Below are 14,954 nucleotides of genomic sequence, written 5' to 3' on the forward strand. Positions count from 1 at the left end.
AGGAGAAAAGGACAGGAAATTTTTATAATCACAATGTGGAAACCAGTTAGAGAAACCAAAGAGTCAAAGGGATAAGTTTTTGCTGCTATGTCAAGTTTATCTCTCAAATCTCTCAAGCTCTAAAATATTCTTTTTTGGTGCAGTACATAATGAAATTAAGTTAAAAGATTTCAACGTTTTAGGAGTCAATGATTATAGTTTGTTGTTGTTGTTGTTGAAGGTCTTGATTGTGAGGCCAAGTAGAAGGATAGTATAATTGGGAGAGAGATTTCTAGACAGGAAAAGTTACATTAGTATTACAACCTCTAAAAAAGTTTTTTTGATAAAATTATTTCCAGCTCTACTTTCGCAATTCTTTACTTTCCTTATAAGATGAAATTCCTGGTTTCAGATTTTTTTTTTTTTTGAGGAAGTCTAGCCCTGAGCTAACTACTGCAGTCCTCCTCTTTTTGCTGAGGAAGCCTTGCCCTGAGCTAACATCCATGCCCATCTTCCTCTACTTTATCTGAGGGACGCCTATCACAGCATGGCTTTTTGCCAAATGGTGCCATGGCCGCACCTGGGATCTGAACTGGTGAACCCCGGGCTGCCGAGAAGCTGAAGGTGCGAAATTCACGACTAAGCCACCGGGCAGGCCCCTGGTTTCAGATTTTTAAAACAATTTAAATTATGAATTTCTAACACTGCAGTTACTAAAATAATTTAGTTTACTTGGAGTTTATTCAAATATACAACACTGGTCGTCCTCTGTCTAGGTAGCTGCATACTATTAAACTTTTTGCTTCTAGAATAGTATTATTTTTATAACTATTGGTTCATCTCTACTATGAGGCATTAAAGTATTATTCTTTTTTACCTTCAACATGTCTACTTTGGCAGTCTTCTTTCCAAAGACCTTCTGAAACTTGGAATCTAACTGCTCGGACTTGGAACCAAATAAATGATATTTAAAGCTGTTTAAAAATTAAATGTAAACAACTTCTGAGTCAAATATCCACTGACAAAAAGAGAGACATATTTTTTTCGTCTTCCCTGTTGGCTCTCCATCCCTGAAATCTGTTGCTGATTCAAGAGGAATCTGCTATTAGGGAATGCTGGATCTACCTTTACCTGGTTTTTACATTTAATTTTTATCTGGGATTTATATTTCTTTCTCTGTTGTGGTAACCTTCAGCTTTCAAAAAAGTTTACCTTTATCATTTTTGTCCTTCTTGATCTGAAAATTTTACACTCCAATTTTCATGACAGATTTTAACGTTTATTTTAATATTACATCTCTTTTTTTCTTTACCTGCTGTCATAACAGCTTCGAAAGCTTTTATTTTAAATTTTATGTAGTTTAGCTTATGTTTCTTTTAGAATTTTAGAAAACATTAAGGTATTAGGTTACTTGATTTTACTCTTTTATTTCTGTTTGATTGCTTTAGTTTTTTAATGCTAATTAAAATCCTATATTATTTAATTGTTAGTTTTTTATTTAGATTTTAACATATTCTTGGTTTCCTATGTTACTTTTTTTTTTTAAGGCAGTTTAGCCCTGAGATAACATCTCTGCTAATCTTCCTCTATTTTATATGTGGGATGCCTGCCACATCATGGCATCATGAGCAATGTGTAGGTCCATGCCTGAGATCTGAACCGGCCAGCCCTGCGCCACAGAAGTGGAGCACACGAACTTAACAGCTATGCCACTAGGCCAGCCTCTGTTCTTGTATTTACTTTTAACTGTAAAGTAGATACCCATTTTCCTCCTTATGGTTCAGAAATGAGGCAGCATGGAGCATTATATAAAACACCACACCACAAAGAGGGAAGTTCAATGGCTCCTTTATTTCATCACCCTTCTACTTCTATCTCTGTTTCCTTGAATCCATCTTTTAGCTCTGTTAGCAATCATTTTCTGAGAATGTTCCCCAAGAGTTGAAAGAACCACAAGTTAATCCTCCTCAGATCCTATATCTAACTTAAAATAAAAAAACCTCAACTGACTTCCTCTTGGAATGATGTGCTTTCTGAAACTATATGGGAGTTAAAATGTTTTAAGATATAGTTTCTCCAATACAGAATAAAGCTGTTAGACTGGATAAAATGAAGCAAAATTTGTCTCAAACCAGAAGCTATCAAAATACCCAAGGTGGTCGTGAAAGATTTGATTGACAAACCACAGTAGAGATTTTGTAACCATGCACACAGCCTACTTTCACGTAAAATATCTGTATTCTCAAGGTGGGGTTTCTGGGAATTTCCTTTCTGGAAAGGTCAATTATATTACTTTTTGTGTTTTTCCATTGCATTACCCTCTTTCATCATAATGACAATTCGAAGCTGCCTAGAACTCACTTTATCCAAATAAGATATTTTAAAAATGGCATCTTTGTTGTTTCACTGATTCATGGTTTTCTTACCTTGTTGGATTCAATGTTGGTTATTCCACACCTCCCCAGAAAGTAAAACCACCATACTGCAGATAGGTTCTTCTTTGGATAATACTCAGGAAATAGACCTTCAATTTTCAAACTTTAGTTGACTTTCATAGGAGAGGACACTGTGCCATGCAGAGGGAGATAGAATAGCTGAAGGGTGACCGAATGGGAAGCTTTTGACTCCTGGTTGTGGCTGATCATCCGTTGTTCTGGACCACTATTTAGGCTTCATTGTTAGCCATTTCCGCCTGTTCTTCAATGCCAACAATGTTGATGTAGTTCTTTGTCCAGTTTGTTTCATCCCATGCATGGCTTTGTCACCAACTGATGGCCCCAAGGAACTCAAGGGTGGGTTTGGAAGCATTTAACTGTTTTTCTAAATTGGTTTTTTTCCTTTGTTATGTGAAGGAGATGCGATCACCAAGCACCCTGAACCAGACCAAGCCTCACCACAAGAGCTATGCCTATGACCTTTGCTTTTTTATTAATGCTAAGATCTCTCCAGGAGGAGCTTATGCCTTATTGCCATAACCTGCAGTGTATGTCGAAGCGTGTTTTCCAACTGAGCCTGTGTAAGCAAATACCCACCACTCCCTTTTCAATATTCATTCCCCATCTGAAATAAAAGGTGCTTGCTTCCCTTTGATCGGGGACACCATGACTTTGGAAATGATTCTGCATGGTCTCCTATTTGCTGCAAATACTCTTTAATTTGTGAGACAACCACTTCTATTGGAGAGTCTTATTTAACTCACCAGGAGGCGAAACTAGTTTGGTTTCAGTAAGAGATTTCCCTTCCCTTCATTCCTGAACTATAGCTAGCTCTGGGCTTCTGCTTACTAACTGGGGATTTGAGAAAGAGACGTATAAGGGAATAACAATGCAGAAAAGGAAAAAAAGAAAACCCTAATTAGACATCAGATCTCACTGTTCCTAGCTTCCACCATAGATTTTCATGAAGATTCCTTATCACCCAACTCTCTCCTTAGCCCGATCTATTATTTTAACAGCGTTCATTGTGCCTCTGATTAGAGTTATACCTTAAGTTTGTTATCACCCTGAGTCCCAGGGAAGTGTAATATCTGTCCAGAGATTGTTTCCCCAGCCTGACTCCATGAACTTAGTTCTGGTCCTTGGAAGTCATCTGGTGTAAGGCAAAGTTTAAATAGTTGCTGTCAGCCAGGGCACTAACAGTATTGTTTACTGTTTTGAGGTGCTGATAGCAAAGTATGATGCCTACTTTTTTGTAGAACATCTCATTCTTTGGGAACAATGTGGCTCTAATGGGAACAACAGTGGAATTGTAACCCTATGTCTCTATTTGCTCAGAACTAGTTTAGTTAACACTCTTTGCCCTGGGGTAACTAGTAATAGTTCTTCTTTTTGTCAAAAGTGCCCTAGTTTGGATGATCTAACATATGGTCACCCTAAACGGTAGGGCCTATTAGAAGCAGCAGGAGCATCAGATTCCAGGGAAGTGATAGGAATAGCAGATCATCACATTGTGATGACAGTGTCCTGAGGGGGACAGAGTGGGCACATAATATTCAGCACATGTGAGATACTCCCAGGGACTCTTCAAATTAAGTGGGTGGTTCTTTCATCGAGTTTGGCAATAATCCTTTTAAAAAAACCTACAAATGAGATTTTAAATTACTACTGAAAAATTGTATAATTTTAAAAATTATGCACACCCATAATAATAACTTTATATGGATCTGTGGACTTTCTTTCAGGGAATAATTCTCTAGAATGGTTATTATTTCTGGTAGCATCTTGTCAGGATAATAAAACTATATTATCTGTTTATAAAAAAAATTGTCCTTTTTATCCTTATTATGGAGGGACTGGCAACCAACGCATCTAAAATGATATGTGATCATTAAATAACAAGTAAAAAAATGAAGATCCAAAACAAAGCTCCTCTGTGTTTTCTTCCTGGAACTTGTTAGCTGTTTCATCAGAAGGTCACTCTTTTTGGCTGTGACTCTTCTGAGGTGAGGAGTATACATTGGGAAATGTATTTTAAGCTTTTAAACCTTGGCCTATTACTCATCTTTAACATTAAATATAATGGAGGCAAATTACAGGCAAATAGGAACAATTTCAAATACTTCCCTATTCTCCATCATTGCTAGGGACTCAACAATTCTCTTAGGATGAAACTGTGCAATAGTCATACATTTGCACATAGATTTTCTTTTGTCCATTTGAATATCTCATTGCTTAAAGGCATTCCTTTATAAGACATCCTTGATATTCCTCTTGCTAATGGTGTTTTAAGGGCATGTTAGACTTGCTTACTACTTTAAAAGCTAAATAACTTGAAATCTTTGAAAATGAGATGTCATTTGTGATTCCATAAATTCTGAGATAGCTTGAAAATGTTAAGATGTGTTTGCTATGACTCTGAGAAGGCTGACATTAAAACACAGCTCCCAGGGGCCAGCCCTGGGGCCCAGTGGTTAAGCTTTCATGCTCTGCTTTAGTGACCCAGGATTTTGCTGGTTTGGATTCTGGGTGTGGACATGGCACTGTTCATTAAGCCATGGTGAGGCAGCATCCCACAAGCCACAACTAGAAGGACACACAACTAAAAATACACAAGTATGTACCAGGGGGCTTTGGGGAGAAAAAGGGGAAATAAAAGCTTTACAAAACAAAAACACAATTTCCACTCTCCACTAGATTGGGGAAATGAGTTTCTGGGATCTGTATAATCATGGCACAAATGTACTTATTTAATATGATCTTGAGTTACCACATCCATAAAGTATCTTGAATTCTGAAGGATAACAAGTTCCTCAGGTATCTATGAATGGGCTATTAATGGCCCTCTTTAGGTTACCCTGAAGCTCTGGGGAAGTCATGCCCTGATTAAAGAATGGATGCTGAGGAGAGATCAACTAAGGCTACAAGTAAACTAACTTTTTCTGGCTGACTTCTTCCATGGACAGATGTAGATTAGTGTCTACAACCTGCCTGATAGGCATGGAAAATACTGGTGTGAAAAATAAAATTTGTCAAGAATTTATCTGCTGTTACATTTTGGTAAAATTTGTTAGCATTTAATAAAATAATAGATCTATACTTATGGGGGAGTACAGGTGTGCTCATTTTTGAATGTTTGGATCAAGTTAGAAGGCATGTCAGCCTATCATTAATAACACTGTCAGTGTAGATCAGAGCAATTTCTCATTTTCTCTGGAAATAAAGTTTTATGCTCAGGTGCATTTCTTTTCACCATAAGGTTTTAAACAAGCTCTATGATATGTGAGGGTTCATTAACTGGGCCCCAGGCAGAAAGTAGCTTGGGGCATAAAGTCTTCAGGACAACTGACCTTGTTCTGAGCTAAAATATGTGAAGCTTTCTACTGAGGTCTAGGTTCTCCATCATGACGACACAGGTAATTCTGTCTCCAAATTGCTCTCATTCAGGCTCTGCTGGCCAGATAAATCTACCCAGATACTCTATGTGTGATATTTTCCACAGTTTACTTTGAAATTTGTAATTTGCTTTACATTTATTAGACATCAGATAGTGACCAGATGTTTTTAACTTATTTTTATCTTCTCTGCTCTGTCTGACTAAAATAATTAGAAATATGTTTGATAGGATTCCTGGGAGCTTATTTATACCTGGTAATCAGAAAATGAACTTTACTTTTGCTACAATATTTTGGAGCTAGAAATATTTTTTGTTTTCTGCAATCAGCTTGTTTGAGTTACAGGAGGAACCTTAATTTTTAAGGAACACAAACCCTACTTTTAAACAGTCCATAGGCATTTTAGGCAACATAAAGCTTTGAATTAAAATTCTCTCATTTTATCTTATCTTTCTAAGCTCCTGAATACTCCACTGTAAGAGTAAAGATTGATGAGCTCTGCAATAACTACAGCCATGGGTAAAAATGTCTTCCTAATCTAGAATGTCTATTGTAAGCAGGATAGGGTAGCACAAGGGGCAAACAAAAATATACTCTAAAGCAATAGAGGTTTGCAGAGCAGTAAGCTGGAAGACATCTTCTTTTCACAATAGATCATGTGCTGGGTACCCCCAAAATATTCAATTCAATTCAAATATATTTTCTGGTGCCTAGTATTTTCTTGGCACCCTTACAGGCATACACAATACATTGGTGAACATAACAGATAAACATTCTTGCCCTCATAGAGACCACATTCTAGTCAGATGGACAGGTAAAAAAATGTAAAAACAAAGTTAACAATATTGAACATCTGAGGGGAGTAGCTAATGTTCCACCTAATAAAACTAGAAGAGCGGGACAGTATAATTTTGTTTAAACGAATTAGATTGCTTTTGAGGAAGTCAGACTATGAGGAGCTAAGATTCTGGAGTGAAGGGAAGCTCATTTAAGTGAGCCAAACATTCTGTCCTGCTTTTTTTCTCTTGTGGCGTTGGCAGTTTTCATTGTGGCTATTGGTAAGCTAGAAACTGAACAGAGTGGGGCTGCTAAGTGGCAGAAAAGTGAGAAAATATTTTGACAGTCTCATGGGCCTGGGAAGAAAAAACTTGGATTTTGGACCCGCCAAGATGTTGAATTCTGAACCGAAGGGTGGTACAGATAAGTGAACCCAACAGTTGTCATGGGTTCTCCATATAAGGCAGTTGATGATTCTTAGGCTGCTCAGAATAAGAAGCCTGAAAACTGAGTAAGAAGGGATTAAACATGATCGTGAGATTTTGGGAGTCCAACGTTGCTTTTGAACTAGAAAGTCTGGGACCCATGAAGGAGAAAACTCCCTTGTGTAAACTCCAGCATCTCAGTTCTGACCCAAGAGGAATAAATCTCAACAAGAAGATGAAGCAGATTTTTGGTTATGCCTCATAAAATCTGAAATCCAAGTCTAGATTTCTTACTCCCTCTTAGATATAAGTCATTCTCCTGTAACCCATGTTTCTATCTGAAGATAAAGTGAATTCTTTTTATATAAATAAAACATTATACAGAGATTTTGCATTCTTTCATATACAATATGTGGCATTTAATTAAAAAAACTACCAGGCATACTAAGATATAGGATCAAGAGAGAAAAACAGATAATTGAAAGACTCTCAGATGATGTAAATATTAGTGTTATCATATGTCGGTTTTAAAGATAACTGATGTTAACATGTCCCTCAACATAGATAACAAAATGAGGTGTTTACTGGAGAATTTAAATTACATAAAGAATCAAGGAGAAACTTTGGAGCTGAAAAATACAACCAGAATTAAGAACTAAATATATGAATTAAACCATCAATTAGACAAAGTTTGAGAAAGGCTTAGCAAACTGGAATATTGATCAGTAGAAAATGTCCAGACTGATACATGGAGAAGAAAAAGGAAGGAAAATACAGAAGGACCCTAAGAGCTATATGGGACATGTTGGAAATTCTAACATATGTATAACTGTACACTCAGAGGAAGAGGGGGAAGAGGAAATGAGGTAGAAGAGCAAACAGCTATTACTGAATGATTTTCTTAAACTAACAAAAGACATGAAGCTACAAACTCAAGGAGATTAGCAATGTCATGAAAAGTAAGTGAAAAGAAAGCTACATTTAAGAACTTCATTGTAAAACTCCAGAAACCAACAATAAAGATAAATATCAAAAGCAGCCAAAGGAAAAAATAAAGACATTTCATCAAGAAAGCAGCAAGAAACTTAGAGCTTACTTCTTAGCAGAAACAATGGATACTAGAATATAAACAGCTTTTTAAAGCGTTGAAAGACAATAGCTGCCAACCAATAATTATATAATGAGTGAAAATATCCTTCAAAAGTGAAAACATTTCCAGACCTCTTCTTCCAAATCCTCCTCCACACACACACCACACACACACACACACACACACACACACATCATTCATCTCTAGCCAACTTGCTCTGAAAGAAATCCTAGAGGGAGAACTACTGAGATGGAAAGAAAATGAGCTCAGATGGAAACAAATAGCAAGGAATAATAAGCATGGGGATGGGTGAATTTACACATCAATCTAAACAAATGTCAAGTATAACAAAGAAGAATCACAATGACTTCAGATTCTAAGTTATATGTAGAATTAAAACTTATAACAGGAATAACACAAAAACTAACAGTGGTTAAGTGGAGTTAAAGGTTTAGGAATTTCTAGAAAGTGCTAAAACTGTCACTATATACATCATGAGGTTATAAGTCAGGGATATATATTTCTATCTCTAAGATTAGCATCCCCCAAAAAGTAAAAAAATAAAAAATAAATGAAAGGGAAATGACCAATTGCTCCAAAGAAAGCAAGAAAAGGGAGATAAAGGATAACAGAGAACACTCACGACTAATAGAACGTGAAAGGTAAAATTGCAAGGCTTCTAGAAAATAAGGCTTGTACTGGTCAGGCTATTCTCCTATGGATAAAAATGGGATAGACAAATGAATAAAATTATGATTCTTTTAAGAATAATAAAGGCCAGGTGAGTCAATGTTGAATAGGTAATGAAAGCATCTATTGCTACCTCAGTCTTACGTTGCTACAGTAATGCAACAGAAAACCAACCATAAAATCTCAGTATGATACCAAAATAAACATTCATTAAAGTCTATAAGATACAGCTTATCTGGGCTGGAGCAGGGTGTCTCAACTGGATTATCCTTGCATCTCAAATCAGCTGTGAGTTGGCTTATTGATTGTTTCTGGGCTCACTCATTTCTTGGGAATTGACTAAGTGCGTGGTCACCTGGGATGATCTCGGCTGTGACAACTAGGACAACTCAGTCCTGCATTTCATCCTTCAGTAGGCTAACTTCGATGTATTCTCAAGACAAAAAGAGGAGAAGGCTAATCTAATTGTGTAAGTGCGTTACCAGTCTCTACTGGCCTTATATTTTCTAATGCCCAGTGACCAAATCAAGTCAGATGCCTTGGGCCAAAACCAGAGTAGGTGGGGCTAGGAAGGAGTGAAGAATTGAGGTTATTAATGCAGTTAATATACCACAACCGTATAAGATGACTTGGCTAGTCACTAGTTGAACTGAGGTTTTAGCCACAACTCTTTTACTTGAAGTCCAGTACCCATTCTAATGCATTACTTCTTCGGAGATTATTATATAATCTTTACAAAATCACAGTTATTGTGCTAGGAACTTAATCTATTCAAGGGGCATTTTATAGTCATAAATTATCTGATTGATCAATGTTCTGTCTTCACTTTATGGCCATTTAAAAGTTCAGTAAGGATGTTTTGTCTTCTATTACTCAGATAGCTGAGATATCTGGGAGAGATTTCTGGAAATAAATAGTTCACCTTACAAGCTCAGAGGCCATATGGGAAGGTTATTCCACAGTTCTATTAACTGCAATGTTTGCTGTGTATTTCAGGGGCAGTTTACAGAAGGAATGGAATAGGTGAGTCATCTTCTCCAGTTTTGCTTGCACAAACGCTGCCCATGAATCAGGCTTACTTACTGGCCTAAATGTCTTGAAATAATTTAAAACTTTTTATCTAATTTTTTGGTCCCAAATTAGTGAATGTAACTTGGGGAATCACACCCTTGAGAACTGGAAATTTCTTATCTTCTTTACGTTGCAGAATCACAACATTAAATTTTTAGGGGAGTTCGAAGGTCTTTGGTAGCAATAGGAGACTTTAGTAGTCTGAGTTCCAGGCACAATCGTTTGGAAGGTTTCTGGAGCAGATGACACCTAGTGATGTTGGCAGAGCAGCTCTTCATGTCGTGATTTCTCTTAAGAAATTATCTTTAAATTTTTAATTAATAGGAACTATATATGTTGAGATTTGTGAATCAGGCAAGATTTGGGTTGATATTTTGTAAACCAACAACATCCATATCCTTTTTCATTGCAATCTTCTGAATAAAAATACCACTGAACAACTGACTTTAATATATTTTTCGTAGAATACTATCGTAATTACAAAATTCAGAATCTTTTACTATTTTGAGCACTGCACCAGATTCATAAGAAATACTGTACTGACAATCCAATTTAACTCTAAATATTGAAGCACATGTTATCCAAGAAAGAAGATACTCCTCACGTGTGCTGAGGTAAATGGGAGCCGATAGTGCTCATCTATTTCTGTATTCTCAGATTTACACAATTTATTGATAGGTCTCAGCTAGGTTAGGAAACCAGAATAGAGATATTTACATTAAAAAGTAGTACTAGTTGGTAGGAAAAAATACTGAGTTGAAGAAATGAGTCCTGAATGGATACAACTTTTGGCTGTAAGTTCCAGATTTTCTTATTTACCTCAGACAAATCATAAGCCCTACCAAGAATCTCTCAACTTTAAAAGAAGGAAGTTGGATCAGAATTTCTGAGTTTATGCTGGCTCTGATATTAGCACTGGAATCAAGAAATTATTTTAGAAAAGGAGAAAGTATCTACATAAAATGACTTGGGATAGGTGAGACTCTGACAAAGTTGTAAGATAATCATGGGGACTCAATCTTCATCAGAAAAGGAGAAGACTCCAGAGCTTTGTTTCTGAAAGGGAGGACAAGAGAGTGGTAAAGAGAAAAGTGGAGGGCAACAGAGGAGCCAGAGCTAGAGCAAGGACACTGGGTGCTGGGTGGGAAAGGCCACTAGAGAAACCCTCAGTGGAAGTGGTGGTGTGTGCTGACCAACATGGACTTAGGTGACCAGAAATGTCTAACTTTCACCTTTCTGTATTGGGGGTTGAAATTTTAATAGATTATGTTGTTTAAAATCAGAAAAAAATATATTATATCCCTGAGAGAGATCTTTGTTTCCCTGTAAGAATGACAGGATGTACTCTCGGACACTGCAACCCAGAGACAATGGAGCAGCATCATTAAAGTATTGAAAAAACTGTCAATCTAGAATTCTATACTCAATGTACACACCTTTCAAAGTCAAGATTTTTTCCTTCACTACTTCTGGAATCAACTATGGTTCCTTTTTTAGTGGAAAACTGCATATAGAAATCAAGATTGGTACAATTATTATTAGATATCACTGCTCCCAGGCCCTCTCACTGGGCCTATGTGTGTATATACAGACAAGAATATATATACATACACATTTATGAACATTTACATCCATATTAATTTCTATACGTATATCTACATCTCACCATTATCTCTGTATTTATCTTTCTTTATGTGGATGTACATCACTCTATATGTCTATATATACTGAAAATCATGAGTTCACAGTATCTTCAACTCTAATCCAAAACTGCAGGGTTTATTCTAATTTTCCCCCTTTCCATGTTTGTAACCCCTTCTCTGACGCTGAGAAACCTGGCTCTCATTATGTCTTAGAGGTTTACTAGTTACTTGTTTTACCCCTTTATGTACTGATTTCCCATTTTCTTTGCTTCACATTACCCTCTATCACCCCACTGTCCCCACACTAACATCCTTTTTTAATTACTTGAGATCTGACACTTCAATCAAGGCTGTTCCACTTCAGAGACGGCTGCTTCAGCCTGATCTGGTACTGACACACTTGACCATTTCCCCCTCCTCAGGTGTTCCCTTCTCACTCCATTTAGGTCTTTCTTCAGGGGCTCCCTCTACACTCCTCTCAGGCTTAGACATTTGTCATCTGAATCATTCTGCTATGGACATCTTCCTCATCTATTCCAACTCTGACAACTCATGCCCAGCCAAGTGCCCCAGTCCTTCTCCTGGCAGCCCCACATTTTGTTACCCTGCTTGTGTTCTAATATGTTCTGCCAGATGCCTTCCTTCCCAGATGTGATCCTCAAACAGGTGCTGATATCCACACTCCTCTCTTATGTATATATGTTCCTTTCATCCTGCTTGGGCTCTGACAACCTGAGCTGTGCCATTCCCTGTATGGACGTCCTTTTCATTCTTCTTGGCTTCTGACAGCGTGAACTGGGTCTCCCTTCCACATTAACATTTCACTACTCCTGTCAGGGTCCAAAACATCCTGCTGGTCAGAACAAGCAAGGATGTCCTCCTGAACACAACTTGGTTACTCAAACATTTGCTGGATGGCCCTTGAGCATAGATGCTCTCTTCATCCAGTTCTTGCTATGACAATGTACCAAGCCACTCAACCATATAACAGACAAATATATATGATATGTTATGCAAAAAATGCAACTATAAATAATTACTCTCTAGCAATTTCAGGGGATTCTTTTAAAGGAAAATATCTAAAATGAGACTATTGCTTCTGAAAGATTGAAACTTTCAGTGTTCTTTAAGAAGGACTTATACAATTGATATATTTTTCTTAGGAACTACTTATTAGCGAATAATATACAGTGATATGATTTTTGTCCTATCCAGCTCAAATGACCTCTTCAGTATATTTTGTTCAATCTTTAATATGCTGTTATTTTTCCAAACATTTAAAATTAGCTGATATTTTACAAAAGCTTTTGGATTTGTCATTTGGTATAAGAAATAATACATAAATTCAAGTTCTCTTATTGCCCTTTATTATATCAAGTACTTGGACTATATTTTACTAACCTTTTAAAATTTTAAGTAATTAATTAATTCAACAGATAATTACTGCTTACTGTTTTTAATTAACTTGACATTAATTCATGCAGGGAACAGGAAGTTCTACCATTGGAAGCTTTCAAAGCTAATAAATGATTATAGTATAAAAAGTAAATTGCTATAATGGAGATAAAGGTCAAGGCAGCACAGAAGAAGGAATAGCTAACTCTGGGAAAATTCAGTGATTTGTGTAAATTATAACACTTGAGTTGTGTTTAATAAGGTTAGGAGGATGTCACCATAGGAGAAATGTAATGATGTGGATGAAGTGGCTTATGCTATTATTCTTATGTGTGAAATAACATGGTTTAGTGCAATAGGTACACAGTAAATGGAACGCAGCATGTGCAAAGGGGGTGAGGGAAATATGGAGAGGGAAAGAAAAAGGGAGAATATATACCTCAAAAATACGATTAGGGCCAGATCGAGTTCCTGGGTAAAAAATAAAATAAAATCAATAATAGAAAAAAAAATAGAAAAAATTAACCCTAATGGTTCCCTTGAAAAGAGAACTGAAAGGGGCTGGCCCAGTGGCTAGTGGTGAAGTTTGTACACTCCTCTTCAGCAGCCAGGGGTTCGCAGTTTTTGATCGCCAGCATGGACCTATGAGCCTCTCATCAAGCCATGCTGTGGCAGCATCTCACATACAAAAGAGAGGAAGATTGTCAGAGATGTTAGATCAACAAAAAAAAAAAAGAGGAAGATTGGCAAAGGATGTTAGATCAGGGACAATCTTCCTCACCAAAAAAAAACAAAAAATGGGGGGGCATGACTGAAAAATACATGTTTTACTTGTTAAGTAGACAAATGCACAGCATTTCCTTGGAAAAGCTTAATCCAGTTTTTTTCTTGTTTCTAAAAGTTTACTTTCACTTCTTAGGGCAGCTGTCCCTACATTTGTATAACAGTCATTTTCATAAATAGATAAAGTTAGATTACCACCTTGAAATTTCCTTGCAACCCTTAAATTCTCTGATTTTACATATAGATTTTATTTCTTTTGTTCTCTTTATATTAAAAGCCTTCGCCTCCAATATATGAGCTTATTTTGTGCATGAAATTGAAGGTGAAATTTCTCAGCCTTTCCTCCAGAACCAGTGTCTACACACCAATTTTCTCATAGCTCCATGCACCTCTGTATTCCTCAGGCTGTAGATGATAGGATTGAGCATGGGTATGACTGCTCCATAGAACAGAGCAATCAGTTTGTCAACAGCAGAGGCTTTGGATTTTGGCTTCATGTACATGAAGAGGATTGTCCCATAAAACATAATCACCACTGTCACATGGGCTGAGCAGGTGGAAAAGGCCTTTTTTCTTCCTTCCACTGAATTGATTCTTAGCACAATAGAAAGGATGAAAATGTAGGAGATACAAATCAACAGTAATGGAAAAAGCAAAAATATTACATTATCCAACATTAGAGTAATCTCATTCAAGGAAATATTTGCACAAGCCAGCTTGACAAAGGCCAACATTTCACAAACAAAATGATTAAAGACATTTTTTCCACAAAAGGGCAACCGTATTGCAAGAAGAGTTTGTACCAATGAGTTGAGAAAGCCCAATCCCCAGGAGAAGGATGCCATCTGAATGCAAAGGGTCTTGCTCATGATGATGGGGTATCTCAGAGGGTTGCAGATGGCCCCGTAACGGTCATATGCCATCACTGCTAGGAGCACACACTCTGTGGATGCCATCATGTAGGAGACAGACATCTGAACAACACATCTAGTGAAGGAGATGGTTTTTTTCTTGGATAGGAAGTGTATCAGCATTGCGGGGAGAGAGGCAGAAGTGTAACAAATGTCTAAGAAGGAAAGATTACTAAGGAAGAAGTACATGGGTGTGTGGAGGCGGGAATCCAAGAGAGTTAGGATGATCAAGGTGCTGTTGCCCAAGAGTATGACGAGGTATATCACCAAACACATCACAAAAAGGAGTTTTTCAGCTCTTGGGTACTCAGAAAGTCCCTGCAGAATGAACTCAATCTCCGTCCAATTGGTCTTTTCCAT

General features: G+C 37.1%; 1 protein-coding gene across 1 annotated transcript; it reads right to left on the reverse strand.

Annotated features, from left to right (window-relative positions):
• Positions 1-14,015: 14,015 nt before the first annotated feature.
• Positions 14,016-14,954, reverse strand: LOC106830467 (olfactory receptor 13D1-like). Its single transcript, XM_014840040.3, has one exon. It carries the CDS (start codon positions 14,952-14,954, stop codon positions 14,016-14,018), a length of 939 nt encoding a protein of 312 aa, XP_014695526.3.

Source organism: Equus asinus, chromosome 10, assembly GCF_041296235.1.
Source record: "Equus asinus isolate D_3611 breed Donkey chromosome 10, EquAss-T2T_v2, whole genome shotgun sequence".
NCBI lineage: Eukaryota > Metazoa > Chordata > Mammalia > Perissodactyla > Equidae > Equus > Equus asinus.

Excerpts from the sequence above, each read along its gene's own strand:
- LOC106830467 (XM_014840040.3), bottom strand. The coding sequence starts at position 14,954 with ATGGAAAAGACCAATTGGACGGAGATTGAGTTCATTCTGCAGGGACTT.